Raw genomic sequence first — 14,044 nt, forward strand, 5'->3', positions numbered from 1 at the left:
TATGTGTTGAGAATGTGATGTGTTGTAAACACTTATTACCAGTCTTATAGACATCATATTACCCCCCCCCCTCCCCTCGGGAAATAGTTGCTACATAACAGCACTTGTGGCAATAGATGTCTACTAGTGCCCTCTTAGCCAGGCAATAAGTGTATACTATATACATACCCTTGAGATCGGCTGTGATTCGACCACCCAACATGGATGTTGTGTATCTATAAATTCTTGATATATATTCCGAGGTGACTGTGGTAGAAGTAATCTCTGTTTACTAGGAGATGGTATTCGCAGTAGATTGTAGAACACTCCAAAGGTCTTTTGATCTGAACTGAAAGTAGGAGTATGGAAAACATGAATGTTAGACAATATGGAACATTTTATGTAACATGTTGTGATGTATAACATGCACTCACTTTCATTTATCACTCTGGAGATGGTATCTATTCGAACCTTTGTGGAGCCAATGTATAGGCCTATATTCTATGTACTAGTAATAGCTTTCTAAAAACTGTTTGTGGTGAAAATTGACAAGTTTATACAAGTATATAGAGCTATCTTGCATAATTTTGCAAATTGTGACTGCCTAAAACCATGCAATACAATGTTGACTATTTAATGACAAGACCTATAACAATTAAAGACAAAGTTGATCTGTACAATTTCCTACATGTGTAAAATATTCAAAATGACATGTTGATGTATTTTGAGGGTTCTTGTTATTGTTATTACACAAGTAATCATTTCAACTCTATAGTTATTATTGATGCACGTCCTTGCCAATGTCAGCACACAAGTGAATCCACAAGAAATTTTGCAAATGTACTTGGTAAATGTCCATTCCTGAGGTTTAACTTGGTTCAAGTCAGATGCAAAACATTTCATGGCTCCTCCCCTTTCAGACCATCAGAATTGTTGTGACCCACCTTCACACCTCCATTTTTATGCCCCCCATAAATCTTGCTTGTTCCCTAACACATATTTTAGACACTGGTATCTGAAAATCTCCATCCAGTACAACTACATGCATAAATTGGCATTGAACCAAATATTCTGAAATTGTACAATTTTCATCTAAAAATAACCATCCTTTATTAGTATCAACTAACTTTTTCTCCAAACAGTAATTTAAATATAATCAGAATGGAAAGTGAAAATGATGCTTGAAAAGGGAGGTGCAAATAATGTTGATCAGCGACCAGCCTAACATGAGTGTTTATTTTTAATTTCTACAGACTTTGTATTGTCAGGGTTTTTTTGTGACATAAATACTCACCGATGATGTTTAGTAAGTTGTACACCCATCAAAACTGTATCACTGGAATATAATGATAAACGTGGAAAAATTATGATTTATCATGTTATTCAATGCACTGGTTTTTTTGTTTGTGTTTTGTTTATATTTTTGAGTAATTTAATGTGTTTGTACATTCTAGATTGATCTTTTCTACAATTCATAGACTTACTTGAAGCAATAGTAGTAGAGTTACCTTATTGGAATCTAGTTTTTGAAGCTACAACCCATCCTATCGTCTGCAACCCTCAAACTATGATCCTATCGTCTGCAACCCTCAAATTATGATCCTATCGTCTGCAACCCTCAAATTATGATCCTATCGTCTGCAACCTTCAAATTATGATCCTATCGTCTGCAACCCTCAAACTATGATCCTATCGTCTGCAACCTTCAAATTATGATTCCATCGTCTGCAACCCTCAAATTATGATCCTATCGTCTGCAACCCTCAAATTATGATCCTATCGTCTGCAACCCTCAAATTATGATCCTATCGTCTGCAACCCTCAAATTATGATCCTATCGTCTGCAACCCTCAAATTATGATCCTATCGTCTGCAACCTTCAAATTATGATCCTATTGTCTGCAACTCAGTGAAGGTCTCCTTCATTAATCTCTACCTGTTGTTACATCTTTCTTACCTCAATGGATTTGGTAGAAATTTCTTCTTCATATCATCAGCCATATCAACCATCCATTGATAGTAGGCAAGATTAATATGATAGAAATAGAGTAAATGTATGAAGACACTGGACTGTGGAATGAATGGCTGGAAAATAAATAAACAAACAAAAACTTAGTTTTCAAAATAAAGCCCAATACACAATGCAAATCAATCTGATTAAAATCCGATGTAGTGTACACATCATGTTTTCTTTTTGGCTGTTACGTTTACTGTCGTTTGTTCTTTTGTGAGCACTCGTTATAAACATCTGACACAATACCATAGGTTTTACCAAACCCAATCTCATACTTACGAGTAGCCAACCAGACTCTGTCTTACAATATAACACTCAACGTTTGAAATTGAAAGAAAGAGAACTACCAAACAATAATGATAACATCATTGTCTGTGCTCTGTGCTCATGCTCTTTTCGAACAGAGCGCTCTGAAGTACTGTACCCGTATGTTTTGGCACATTACTCATTCCAATTTGTTGAGTGAATTCCCTCAGCACTCTCGTGTGGCTCAGGGAAAACCTATGGTATAGTGTCAGATGTATGTAACAACCGCTCACAAAAGAACAAATGACAGTAAACATAACAGCCAAAGGAAACTGCAATGTGTACACTACATCAGATTTTCATCAGATTTAATGCAAACATGACTAGAGGTCATTTTGCTGGACCAAAAAATGCCATTCTTAGAGTTCTACAGCAAGCTTTGCATTGTAGTTTCTATGGACTTGAGTCTATGGTCAACCTTATCCCTAACCCTAACTCCCTAGCTTGACAAAGATATGTTGTAGTATCCATGGACTTGCATCTATGGTCAACTTTATCTGTTATGCCATGCCTAACCCTAACTCCCTAGCTTGACAAAGAAATGTTGTAGCATCCATGGACTTGCATCTATGGTCAACTTTATCTGTTATGCCATGCCTAACCCTAACTCCCTAGCTTGACAAAGAAATGTTGTAGCATCCATGGACTTGCATCTATGGTCAACTTTATCTGTTATGCCATGCCTAACCCTAACTCCCTAGCGTGACAAAGATATGTTGTAGCATCCATGGACTTGTATCTATGGTAAACCTTATCCCTAACCCCCTAGCTTAACTAAGATATATTTGTTATGTAGTCAGTTCTGGACTACTGCCATACTGATATATTCTAAACCATTACATACAAATACATCTGGGCACACAAGTGTCACAAAGTTAGGGTGTATACCTTGCAAGATTTTAAAATAGTACTTTCAGTTTATTTCTATCTTAGGTTGTCTATACATTAAGATTTGCATTGTTTGTCTCTATGGTCAGCCTAGTCACAAATGGAGGAAAATAAGTGACATTCAACTGCCAAAGATGTGAATGAACATAATGTAGATGTCTTCCACTGAGTAGGCGATGCATGGTGGATTGTACATGTATAGCTATCTGTGGTGTTTTGTACAATAACAGACAAGGTAAGTCAAGATGAGTAGATAATCTTTCTACGTACCTCATAGGGAGTAGCAAGTGGTGAAAACTGTACAATCACCACAGAACTTAGTGTACAGCAACACAAACGTAGACATGGTACCTGTCAAATGATCAACAATTTACAGAAATTATAATGACACCAGATACAACAAATAGGTACAAGTAAAAGACGGCATAAAGCTACAAATACAAAACCAAATCTAAATGCTACACAAGTCAAAACTTTTTTTGAAAAATTTGAAGAATTCTCACCTGTTTTGATGACTTGAAGTGTGCATTGAACACTGTAACCTTTGACCCGATTCTCATTCCCTTGCCATGACTTACACAAGGTTGATGACCTATATACAACCTGTTGATGAAGAAGAAAAATAATGTTTTATAGTTCTAACTTGTTGGCATCTTTCCTTTACATTATGTAAAAAAAGTTTAGTGTAAAGCTAGGTGGGGTCAGGTAACCGGAACCAAACAATTGTTTTTTTTTTAGGCCCAATATCCGATGTGTGCCTGAAGTAGAGAAGGTCCTTTACTGAAGACTCCAGATTAAGTTCATTCTCTCTTTGCTAAGTTACATGGTACTGGGGAGAAACGATTAATATTAAACTCTTTGTCGTCATTTAAATATTGACCATAAAACTGATCAAAATAGCCAAAATTCATTTACCTTATTTTACCATCTAACTCATAGATTCCAGCTTCAGCCTTAATGACATCTGTGATGGTACCCTGAAGTCAAAATATCAAAATTATAACTTTTTGCAAATCAATGATTATGATTTAAGTCAACTGTAAAATTTAATTTTAAAAACTTCAATTTTCAAAAACTAAGAAAACAAACTTGCTTACTGCTTTGGTTATTTCTAGAGTAAATGGGCATCCATGTCAATTATCCGGTTCTAAGATGCACTGCATAAGAGGACGTCGCTTATGTTGTTACATTTAGCCTTGTTTTGTCTTTATTACGTTTGAAATAAAAACAAATTGATTTTATACCTTATAAGAACATAATTTGTCTTGTTTCATTTGTCGACTGGTGGAACTTGTTCCACTCTCGACTGATTCCATACTTGGAGAATCACCTTGGCAACTAGTACTTGGCTGTTGATCACCATGGTAACCAGACACATCATCTGTTGTAGGATCACACCTTTTGCTGTGTTGCTTGGATGGATATTTATCTTGCACTTGCTGTAAAATTTGACACAAGACATTGATGTATTATGTTTCCATGCATCTATTGTGTACAGCTGATAGGTAATAGGCGTCTATCAAGTGCTTTAGTACACTGATTAAGATTTTAAACTTTTCAGCAGAATTACAAAAAACTAACAGTGTTGTTCTAATTTTTTACATTTTCTTCATCAGTGAAGAGTCACAGGACTGTTCTACCAAGGCTCCTCAACAAGTATTGATACCATCTCTTAGGATATGAAAATCATATGATGTTGAATTGAATGACATCATTGGGGTATACTGAAGCTGATTGGTTGAATGAAATGACATCATTGGGGTACACTGAAGCTGATTGGTTGAATGAAATGACATCATTGGGGTACACTGAGGCTGATTGGTTGAAGGAAATGACATCATTGGGGTACACTGAGGCTGATTGGTTGAAGGAAATGACATCACTGGGGTACATAGAGGCTGATTCTTGATACCTGAAATAGAATATTACTGTCTAGGTGCTACATAAAAATAACAAACATTTGATTTCTTAGTTGACGCCATAACTTTCAATCCACATGCTTTAATAGCATGCATTACTATCGGCATGTGTGACAATAAGTCGACCTTCTTGTCCTGTTATGACCCTCTAACATAAAGTAAAATTCTATTGCAGGTACTGAGGATTGGTTGAAGGAAATGACATCATAGGGGTATATAGAGGCTGATTGGTTGAAATGACTGGACTTTTCTTTCAATCACAGCAGATTTCTTACACTGACTGTAAAGGAGGGCACAGAATAATGTAAACCTACCTGTAATGTCATTTCTTTAAAATTTAACCTGGACAACAAGAAAAACTTTGTTTTCCTGCTAACTGCATACACGGGGAAAGAATTAGTGCTTTCCTGGGACAAAAGAAAGAAAGAAAGAAAGAAAGAAACAAATAAATATATTATGATATATTGTAAGTACTATGTTGCCAGCAGTGTGACCTTTAGCTAATGAAAGACCAACTTTTCTGTTGCTAGTCAAATGTTAAATTCTAGGTTATCGTAAGTCAACTCAGAGTAAGCAAAAGGGAATAAAAATACAACCCATAACACCAAAGTAAAGTGTTTTCTGTATGTACCACAATTGTTTATAGTATCCATATCAAGTACAACCCATAACACCAAAGTAAAGTGTTTTCTGTATGTACCACAATTGTTTATAGTATCCATATCAAGTACAACCCATAACACCAAAGTAAAGCATTTTGTGTATGTCCTGCAATCATTTATATAATCTATATCAAGTACAACCCATAACACCAAAGTAACGCATTTTCTGTATGTACCACAATTGTTTATAGCATCCATACCAAGTACAACCCATAACACCAAAGTAAAGCCTTTTCTGTGTGTACCACAATTGTTTATAGCATCTACATCAAGTGTCAAAGTCACAACTGTTTCATTTGCTAATTGACTACATTAGAAAGACCACATGCTAGGCTTGTAAATAAACCAATTGAAACAGTGAGTATACTTTTACACTTGATATCAATGATACAAACAAGTGTAGGAATAATTTCAAGTTCAAGAGATTATTTCAAGTATTTAGACTTGAATTCTGTACATACTCAGTATAATAGAAACTTCAAATGAATTAGATTTTTTTTTTGTAAATACCTTGTTGAGGGTAGTAGGTATGACATAGCTAAAGACATATTCTTCATTCAGCTGTATGAAGTTATGCCAATGAGAATATTCAGCACCCTGTAAAACAATTTTATGGAAATCATGAGATGAAACACTAAGAAATCAAAGTGTACATTTCAGTGTGTATGAATTAATATAGTCAGTTTTATTTCTTTTCTTTTACATTTTGAAATGATCCTGATTATCAGGCAAGGATGGAAAATAGAACAAGAAAAACAATCCTCAAGTACTTCTGTGTGTTTCTAGCCCAAGACTGGTGCATTTTATAGTTATCATAGAATGAATCAAGTTGTAATACAGAATTGAAAAAAATGTTGGCAATGAACTTGTAGTAAAATCAAATAAGGAAAAATCTCCTTTTCTACAATATATGTTTGTTAAATTTCAATTGTATTTCACGCTCAGAGTACAGAAACAGTCTGTTGAGGCATTGGCCATTGTTTCATCAAAATTGACTTGACACGTCTAGTTCTGATGGGTTGAACAATACTTACAAGTTTGAAGAAAAATCTATGAAAATCAAACATACAATGTCATCACATTGCCCTATTGTCTATGAATTTTGGTTTATTCCTTCTGTTTTCTGAGAATTAGAAGGAACCATTCTAGGTTTGTGGGGGTTGACAGAGTTATTTAACCTACCTTGACAACCAGGCACACACTAGTATCGGAATCTTTGGTAGTTATCTCAACAAAGAACATGACAGATTCACGTATTCTGAAATAATGGAATGTCATCTTTACTCACCAATTGTACAATAGTCTTAGAGAATCATTCTTCATCTATTGCTCAACATGAGTGCCAGAGAGTATTACATTTTCATAGAATCAATATTTCAAACAGAAACGTAGGTATTATGTACACAATGTTCTAGGTGGAGAAGTACACTGGCCATTTCAAGTTGACTTTGGAAGAACGTGAAAAATTCAGAAATAAATAGATGAATAAATAAATAAATATGACTAAAACTGAAGCCAGCTTCCCTTCTCTCAATATACATACCATACTCAAATGTTAATGACACAGAAATAAAATCAGAAATAAGGTAAAATGGCAATATAAATTTGTAAAATTGAGGCAATTACCTGTGAATTGGGCTTAGTGCTGTGATTTCGCCTTGAATGTTGATGTGTTTGATGGTAAACTCACATCTGGAAATTTCACACAAAAAGAAAAGAACGATAATGTAAGATTTTGAGAAATATTAGAAATGTCAAAACTTGCTGAGACAGTGTGTTCATAAGTATTTCTGAAGTATGGTAGCTCTTTTTTCTGCTTTTATGCCAGTTTCTTATTGTACAACATATGAGATTCCAACTGATTCGAACCAAAGTTGAGGCCAAACCTCCATTGAAAGGTAAGGTAACCAAGAGTATTGGCTATCTGTTTGACATACCAGCTCAACAGATGTTCTGGCAAACGATATTGTCATGCCAAACGGCCAATATCTCTAGGCTAAAGTTAAGTACAGTTGCAGGAATTTTTTGGACCACTCTTGACATATGATACCAAATGTTACCTGTTTTGAAGAATGTGAAGACCCAGAGTTGATGACACAACTTCAAACTCAACTTTTGTGGCTTCATTTTGGGAAACTTGGTCAACTGGTATGCAGGCTTCTGTTATTTCTAAATAACTGTTGGATCTGTGTTTAGAACCTTAAGTAAAATGGAAAAAAAGGTCTGGACTATCAATTTTGAGCACAGTGAGCAGTGTCTGAAACCATGACAACTAGTCAGACCTCTGACTATCATTATTCATATGAAGTCATTATTGAATGTAGAAGTATTACTGAGCTGATCACATGAGTTAACATTAAATGATTAGCATGGTTAGTGTAGTGGTATGTGATAATGCATATGTAATTAGTATGGTTAGTGTAGTGGTATGTGATAATGCATATGTAATTAGTATGGTTAGTGTAGTGGTATGTGATAATGCATAATGTAATTAGCATGGTTAGTGTAGTGGTATTATTATTATTATTTAAACTTTATTACAGACCCATGGTCCAGAGAAGAACAAAAATATACCACAAGACAGCATAATTTTTACATAACAGACAAATACATACAGAAAATATTACAACAGGTATTATTTTAAAAGGAAAAAAAAAATCAATGTAAAATCTTCAACCAGTGGGCCTGAAGCCCACAGAACCGTACATCACAAGTAATAACACGATTAATCAGAACATTTTGGCTGTCAAAAAGACGTAGCATAAACCTAAATGCCGCCTTTCTTCTCAAAACAGAGAGAGAATTAACTGAATTGGAGACAAATGTATTAGATGCACTGGCAGAACTTGGAAGTCCTATCAGTCTCCGGAACGCATTGTTGTGACAGACAATTATATTTTGCATACTACTTACATTGAAATCACACCATAAATGGTTTCCGTAAATGTTATTGCAAAACGCTGTGAGGAGACGCAGTTTCACCGATATAGTACATGCAGAAAACTTTCTCAATAAAAAGTTGGCTCTACCACAAAGTGCTCTACGCTGTTTCAAAATATCCTGATTGTCTTTCAGGTCATCAGTAAAAACATGTCCCAAGTAATTAAAACTTGATACAAATTCGAGAAGATTCCCACAAAGGTTGATTGGGGGAATGACAGACAGTTTTGTGGATGCCTTAAAGTGTACACATTTAGATTTTCTAGCATTATAAATGATATCATGATCATCAGCATATTGTTCACAGAGATGAATAAGTTTTCTGAGGCCTTTGATAGATGGAGAGATGAGACACATATCGTCCGCATATGACAAGTTATTAATTGCAATTCCACCCACTTCACAACCAACCCTGGCACGAGACAGTGACCTGTTAAGTGAGTCAACATAAACATTGAAAAGAAATGGGGATAAAATTCCCCCTTGTCGAACTCCATTAGTTACGTTAAAAGACATGGAAAGAGAATTTGACCAACGAGTACAAAACTTTTGTATTACAAACCAATTTGAAAGTAGTCGAACAATATAGGTCGGCACTGATCTGTCAATCATTTTCTTTAAGAGAGTCCAGTGATTCACTCTATCGAACGCCTTTTCAGCGTCAAGGAAACATACGAAAACTGGGCTGCCATTCGACTTATAATACCTGATTGTCTCTTTAAGTAGAAATATACACATATCAGTGCCATGAGCTTTCTTAAAACCAAATTGATTGTCAGATGTATACAAGTTATGTTCGCATCTACAAAGTAAAACATATTCAAGAACCTTTGAAAACATGCTAGTTAGAGCAATGGGTCGGTAGTTGTTCTTGTTCGAGAGATCTGAAGTTTTATCTTTAACTATGGGAACAAGAATAACATTTGCAATACTATCTGGTACTTCACCGTGGACAAGCATGGCAGAAAAGCAAAGGGCAACATGAACTGCCAGTCTATTACTTGCATACTTGAGATGCTCGGCACCCAGGCCATCAGAGCCTGGAGACTTACCAGATGGAAGGTCATTGAAAAACTTACGAATTTCATCAGTATTTACATTTAACTCTTGTGAAAAGACACAATTTTCAAACGCATTCTCTACCTCAGACTTATGCTTCAAATTACTGACAGAATTCAACAGATATTTAAAATGACTGCCCCACATGTCCGCTATTTGTTGTTCACCAGCTGCATCGTTTATACTCGTTGCTAGGGGAACTCTTTTATTATTGATGTCAGCAACTGCGGCCCAAAATTGTCTATGATCATTTTGCAGCAGCGCACGAGCCATTCCATCTGCACGATTTTGCGTTTCATCTTTCCGACATTGTCTCAGAGCATATTTAAATCGAGATTTACATTGACGCATATAATCAGCTACTGGTCCAAATCGAGGCTTTAAGTCGGCTTTCCATGCTACATATGCTTGTCTGGCATTCCTATGTGATAACGCATATGTAATTAGCATGGTTAGTGTAGTGGTATGTGATAATGCATATGTAATTAGCATGGTTAGTGTAGTGGTATGTGATAACGCATATGCAATTTACACATAATTATGTACATTTAACATACTGTTTTTGATAATGACTTTTGGGGCTGAAACTATTGACAAGACAAGCTGTTGATACAAGGGATTGGAGGTATGACCAGCTAATGATGTATCTCAACAGTGTAGTGAACAGGCTAGGCTAGGAGTACGACCAGCTAATGATGTATCTCAACAGTCTAGTGAACAGGCTCGGCTTGGAGGTATGACCAGCTAATGATGTATCTAAACAGAGCAGTGAACAGGCTAGGCTAGGAGGTATGACTAGATAATGATGTATCTCAACAGTGCAGTGAACAGGCTATGCTTGGAGGTATGACCAGCTAATGATGTATCTCAACAGTGCAGTGAATAGGCTAGGGTAGGAGGTTTGACCAGCTAATGATGTATCTCAACAGAGCAGTGAACAGGCTAGGCTTGGAGGTATGACCAGCTAATGATGTATCTAAACAGAGCAGTGAACAAGCTATGAGGGCTAGGAGGTATGACCAGCTAACAATGTATCTCGACACCGCAGTTAACAGGCTAGGCTAGGAGGTTTGACCAGCTAATGATGTATCTCAACAGTGCAGTCAACAGACTAATTTTAGAATAACTTTCTCACAATATTAAACCTACCTTTGTGTTCATTATTCACAGCAATGTAGTTCCAGCCAGGAATTATAACCAATCTGTCTAACCAACACAGATCAAGATTGAGACCCTGAAAGCCAAAATTACAATTTACAGTTGAATGACTTGAATGTTATGTATCAAATACTGCATGATTTCTGTATCATCTATTGATACAGATCAAAACTACAAATTCAGTATGGTCTGCGATAGTCTGTAAGGTACACCATGACAGGGCACCCTCACATATCGATTTACCCCTCAGGGAGAGGAGGCCGGTGAGATTGGAGCAACACAACGTATCTTACAGCCTTAGTCTGTGAAGCCAAAATCACAAAGTTTTAATCCATGTTTTTTGGGATTAGGACTAACTAATCTGTGAAACCAAATCACAAAGTTTTAATCCATGTTTTTGGGATTAGGACTAACTAATCTGTGAAGCCATAAGGATTAAATAGGATCATTCTGTTGTTCAGGACTCTACAGTCTACTGCTTTGTCAGATGTCAGTTTGTCACACTTCCTTTGTTGGTATATATGATAATGGGGAGGATGTGAGGCTAGGCGTTAAACTGAATCGTTTTCAAAAAACAAAAGCACCAGTTCCTTGCCTGAGTGAGGGCACTAACATGGTTTGGGATGGTAATGGTTCTTCATTTCAAAATTTTAATCCCAGATTATTTCAAAAAGTCTTTTTTCCAGAAAATATCCATTAAAACCATAGACCCTCTAGATCTGTTGATTCAGGGTCTATGTTCAAACTGAACGAAAAAGATCCACACTCAGAAAAAGCAAGATATTCAGAAATCAAATACCATGAAAATAACAGATTGAAGAGAAGAAATTTGAAAATAGTCTAAAGAAAAAAGAATGAAATTGCAACAAATTAGAGACACAACAAAGTTAACCACTATTTTATATGCTTATCTAAAAAAGAAATAGACAAATTAATTAGTGTACTTCACCTGACAGATAATAGTACCAGTATTGTCTTCTAAGTATAGATTACCACACCTATCTTTCACTGCCAAGTTTGTTGATTTGGGATCAGTTGTCAGTTTACCAACAAGGAGAAAATATACTCTTCTCAAAGGTTTGTGTCCTGGAAGTCACAGTATGTGTATGTGAGAAAGGGAAGTCATAGTATGTGAGATACATATACATGGAAGAATGGCAATTTAGTTGTGTACGCAACATCAGACACTTTTGCACATTACATATTGAGGGAACCATCGTGAAACAGTTTGCATGTCAACATTTTTAGAGCTTACTTGTACAACAACAACAACAACAACAACAACAATCAATCAATCAATCAATCAATCAGTGAATTTATAAAGCACCAGTTTCCACAATGATGTAGAGTTCTGGGCGCTATATGGTTGAAAACTTGTGAGAATAGTTTTTTTGAAGGTATTAGCTGTTTGGTTTTTGTCATATCTCTAATAGCAGTGTATTCCAAAGATGGGATGCACCAGGTGACTTACACATTTTTCCAACTGCTATAATTGAGAAAAGAAAAGTCAAGCATTCAATAGATCTCACAACTTTCTCTAGACCTCTTTTTCACAATTTTTTCACTTTCTTACCTGTTGAATTGGTTTATTCCCATCTACATAAATGAATGTTGTCCAAGTGGTATATTGACCATCTCACAATTCACAATATATGCTGTATATAATATAAATAAAATTAAATAAAACTGACCTGTTGGTGCTTCTTGAATCATTTTCTTGTGTTGACTCTGTGAGAGTTTGAGATTAGAGAAACATGATGGTTGCTGGGACTGCATCAGACTATTGATACACACTATATCATACCTCACTGGCACTATTCTAGTATCATCACCATCTTCGTCTTGCTGTTGTTGTTTGTTGAATTCTTGACAAAAATGAAAGTAAACAGTAAAACATAGTTACAGACTCAGTATGGTACAACTAGTAACAGTTGTAATCCAATTCTTTCATTTAATTTTCCTGGTTGTAACAACCGGAAGTTCCCCTTGTAAATGCTTGCCTTTTATGGGTTGGAAATGAGATTTGAAATTATTCTGTCAATTCTTGTACATAAAATACACATAACGTTGGCAAGCTCTAACTGTAGTATAAGGTATTTGTACCACCACAATTCCTCTTATCATAACAGAGGGACTATAATGGTATCGCATATACTTTAATTCACTTCTGAAAGTCATTTTCAAACTTACTTTCATCAAAATTATAATTACTAACATTTTACTTATTTCGTCTGAGCTTTGTAACTTTCAGTCATTATTCCTCTGGGGATTATTATGTGTACAAATAGCAAACAACAACTTTTAATATACTGTACCTGAGATAATATGTTTTATAACTAACACTGCAAGGTTACAGAACTCTTCTTCTGTCCTGTCTTCAAAATACAGACATTCTTGCAGGCTTTTGTAAATGTTACCCAACCACTGCTTTTCCTGAAAGATCGAATGGATGGATGGATGGATTAGCAGCAGGTCACCAGGGGTGGTGATGGGGGTGGTGTGGTGCTTTCCTTCTTCAACACTGATCACTGAACAACCAGAAGGTATTATTTTCCAAGTCATATTTGTTTTCATTATTTCCACCTTTAGTTTGAAAATGGCATTGTTGTGTGTGTGTGTGTGTGTGTGTGTTTGTGAATAGTTTTCAAAATACATGTTAATAAGAAAAAAGCTGGAACCTGTATAGTTCCATACAAACTTGTGCTTTAGTAGCACTTGCTTCGAAATCATATAATCTCAGATGAAATAAAATACATACATTATTCCAGACTATGGCCATAGGAATGCGCCATTTTACACTTTGAAAATCCTTTGAAAATGTATACACATGTATCTGTAGTCCTGCTTGCAGACGGCGTACGCGGGACACGATTCTGACTATGTGCCTCAACCCGGGGCCTCGACCATTCACCGTCTGCAAGCAGGACTAATGCATACATCTCACTACAAAAAATGTAAAGCTGAGAACTTACCGCCGGAGTTTTCCCAACCCCATCTTGCTTTGCTTTACGATAGAAAGCGTCCATTGCGAATCATCGGCTACTTCACTATTCTATATACAGGAACATGTTGGTGACAAATTTGTCATTTTACACCATCCGACTGCTCTAAAATCGGCG

General features: G+C 35.9%; 1 protein-coding gene across 1 annotated transcript in view; it reads right to left on the reverse strand.

Moving 5' to 3' along the window:
- The window catches only part of LOC144443658 (CST complex subunit CTC1-like), a 37,892-nt gene extending 23,941 nt beyond the window's left edge, over window positions 1-13,951 (reverse strand). Inside the window, exons 1-20 of the mRNA XM_078133198.1 lie at window positions 13,898-13,951; window positions 13,241-13,358; window positions 12,617-12,790; window positions 11,875-12,011; window positions 10,917-11,001; window positions 10,325-10,370; window positions 9,415-10,188; window positions 8,798-9,138; window positions 7,829-7,967; window positions 7,395-7,460; window positions 6,951-7,026; window positions 6,279-6,365; window positions 5,421-5,513; window positions 4,432-4,626; window positions 4,103-4,164; window positions 3,691-3,790; window positions 3,458-3,538; window positions 1,937-2,064; window positions 1,274-1,315; window positions 169-328 (exon numbers count right to left, since the gene is read on the reverse strand). Coding sequence (XP_077989324.1) covers window positions 169-328; window positions 1,274-1,315; window positions 1,937-2,064; window positions 3,458-3,538; window positions 3,691-3,790; window positions 4,103-4,164; window positions 4,432-4,626; window positions 5,421-5,513; window positions 6,279-6,365; window positions 6,951-7,026; window positions 7,395-7,460; window positions 7,829-7,967; window positions 8,798-9,138; window positions 9,415-10,188; window positions 10,325-10,370; window positions 10,917-11,001; window positions 11,875-12,011; window positions 12,617-12,790; window positions 13,241-13,358; window positions 13,898-13,951 — 2,958 coding nt within the window. The remainder of the gene's footprint in view (window positions 1-168; window positions 329-1,273; window positions 1,316-1,936; window positions 2,065-3,457; window positions 3,539-3,690; window positions 3,791-4,102; window positions 4,165-4,431; window positions 4,627-5,420; window positions 5,514-6,278; window positions 6,366-6,950; window positions 7,027-7,394; window positions 7,461-7,828; window positions 7,968-8,797; window positions 9,139-9,414; window positions 10,189-10,324; window positions 10,371-10,916; window positions 11,002-11,874; window positions 12,012-12,616; window positions 12,791-13,240; window positions 13,359-13,897) is intronic.
- Window positions 13,952-14,044: the final 93 nt, after the last annotated feature.

The sequence above is a fragment of the Glandiceps talaboti genome, chromosome 12 (assembly GCF_964340395.1).
Source record: "Glandiceps talaboti chromosome 12, keGlaTala1.1, whole genome shotgun sequence".
In the NCBI taxonomy this organism is placed as follows: Eukaryota; Metazoa; Hemichordata; class Enteropneusta; family Spengelidae; genus Glandiceps; species Glandiceps talaboti.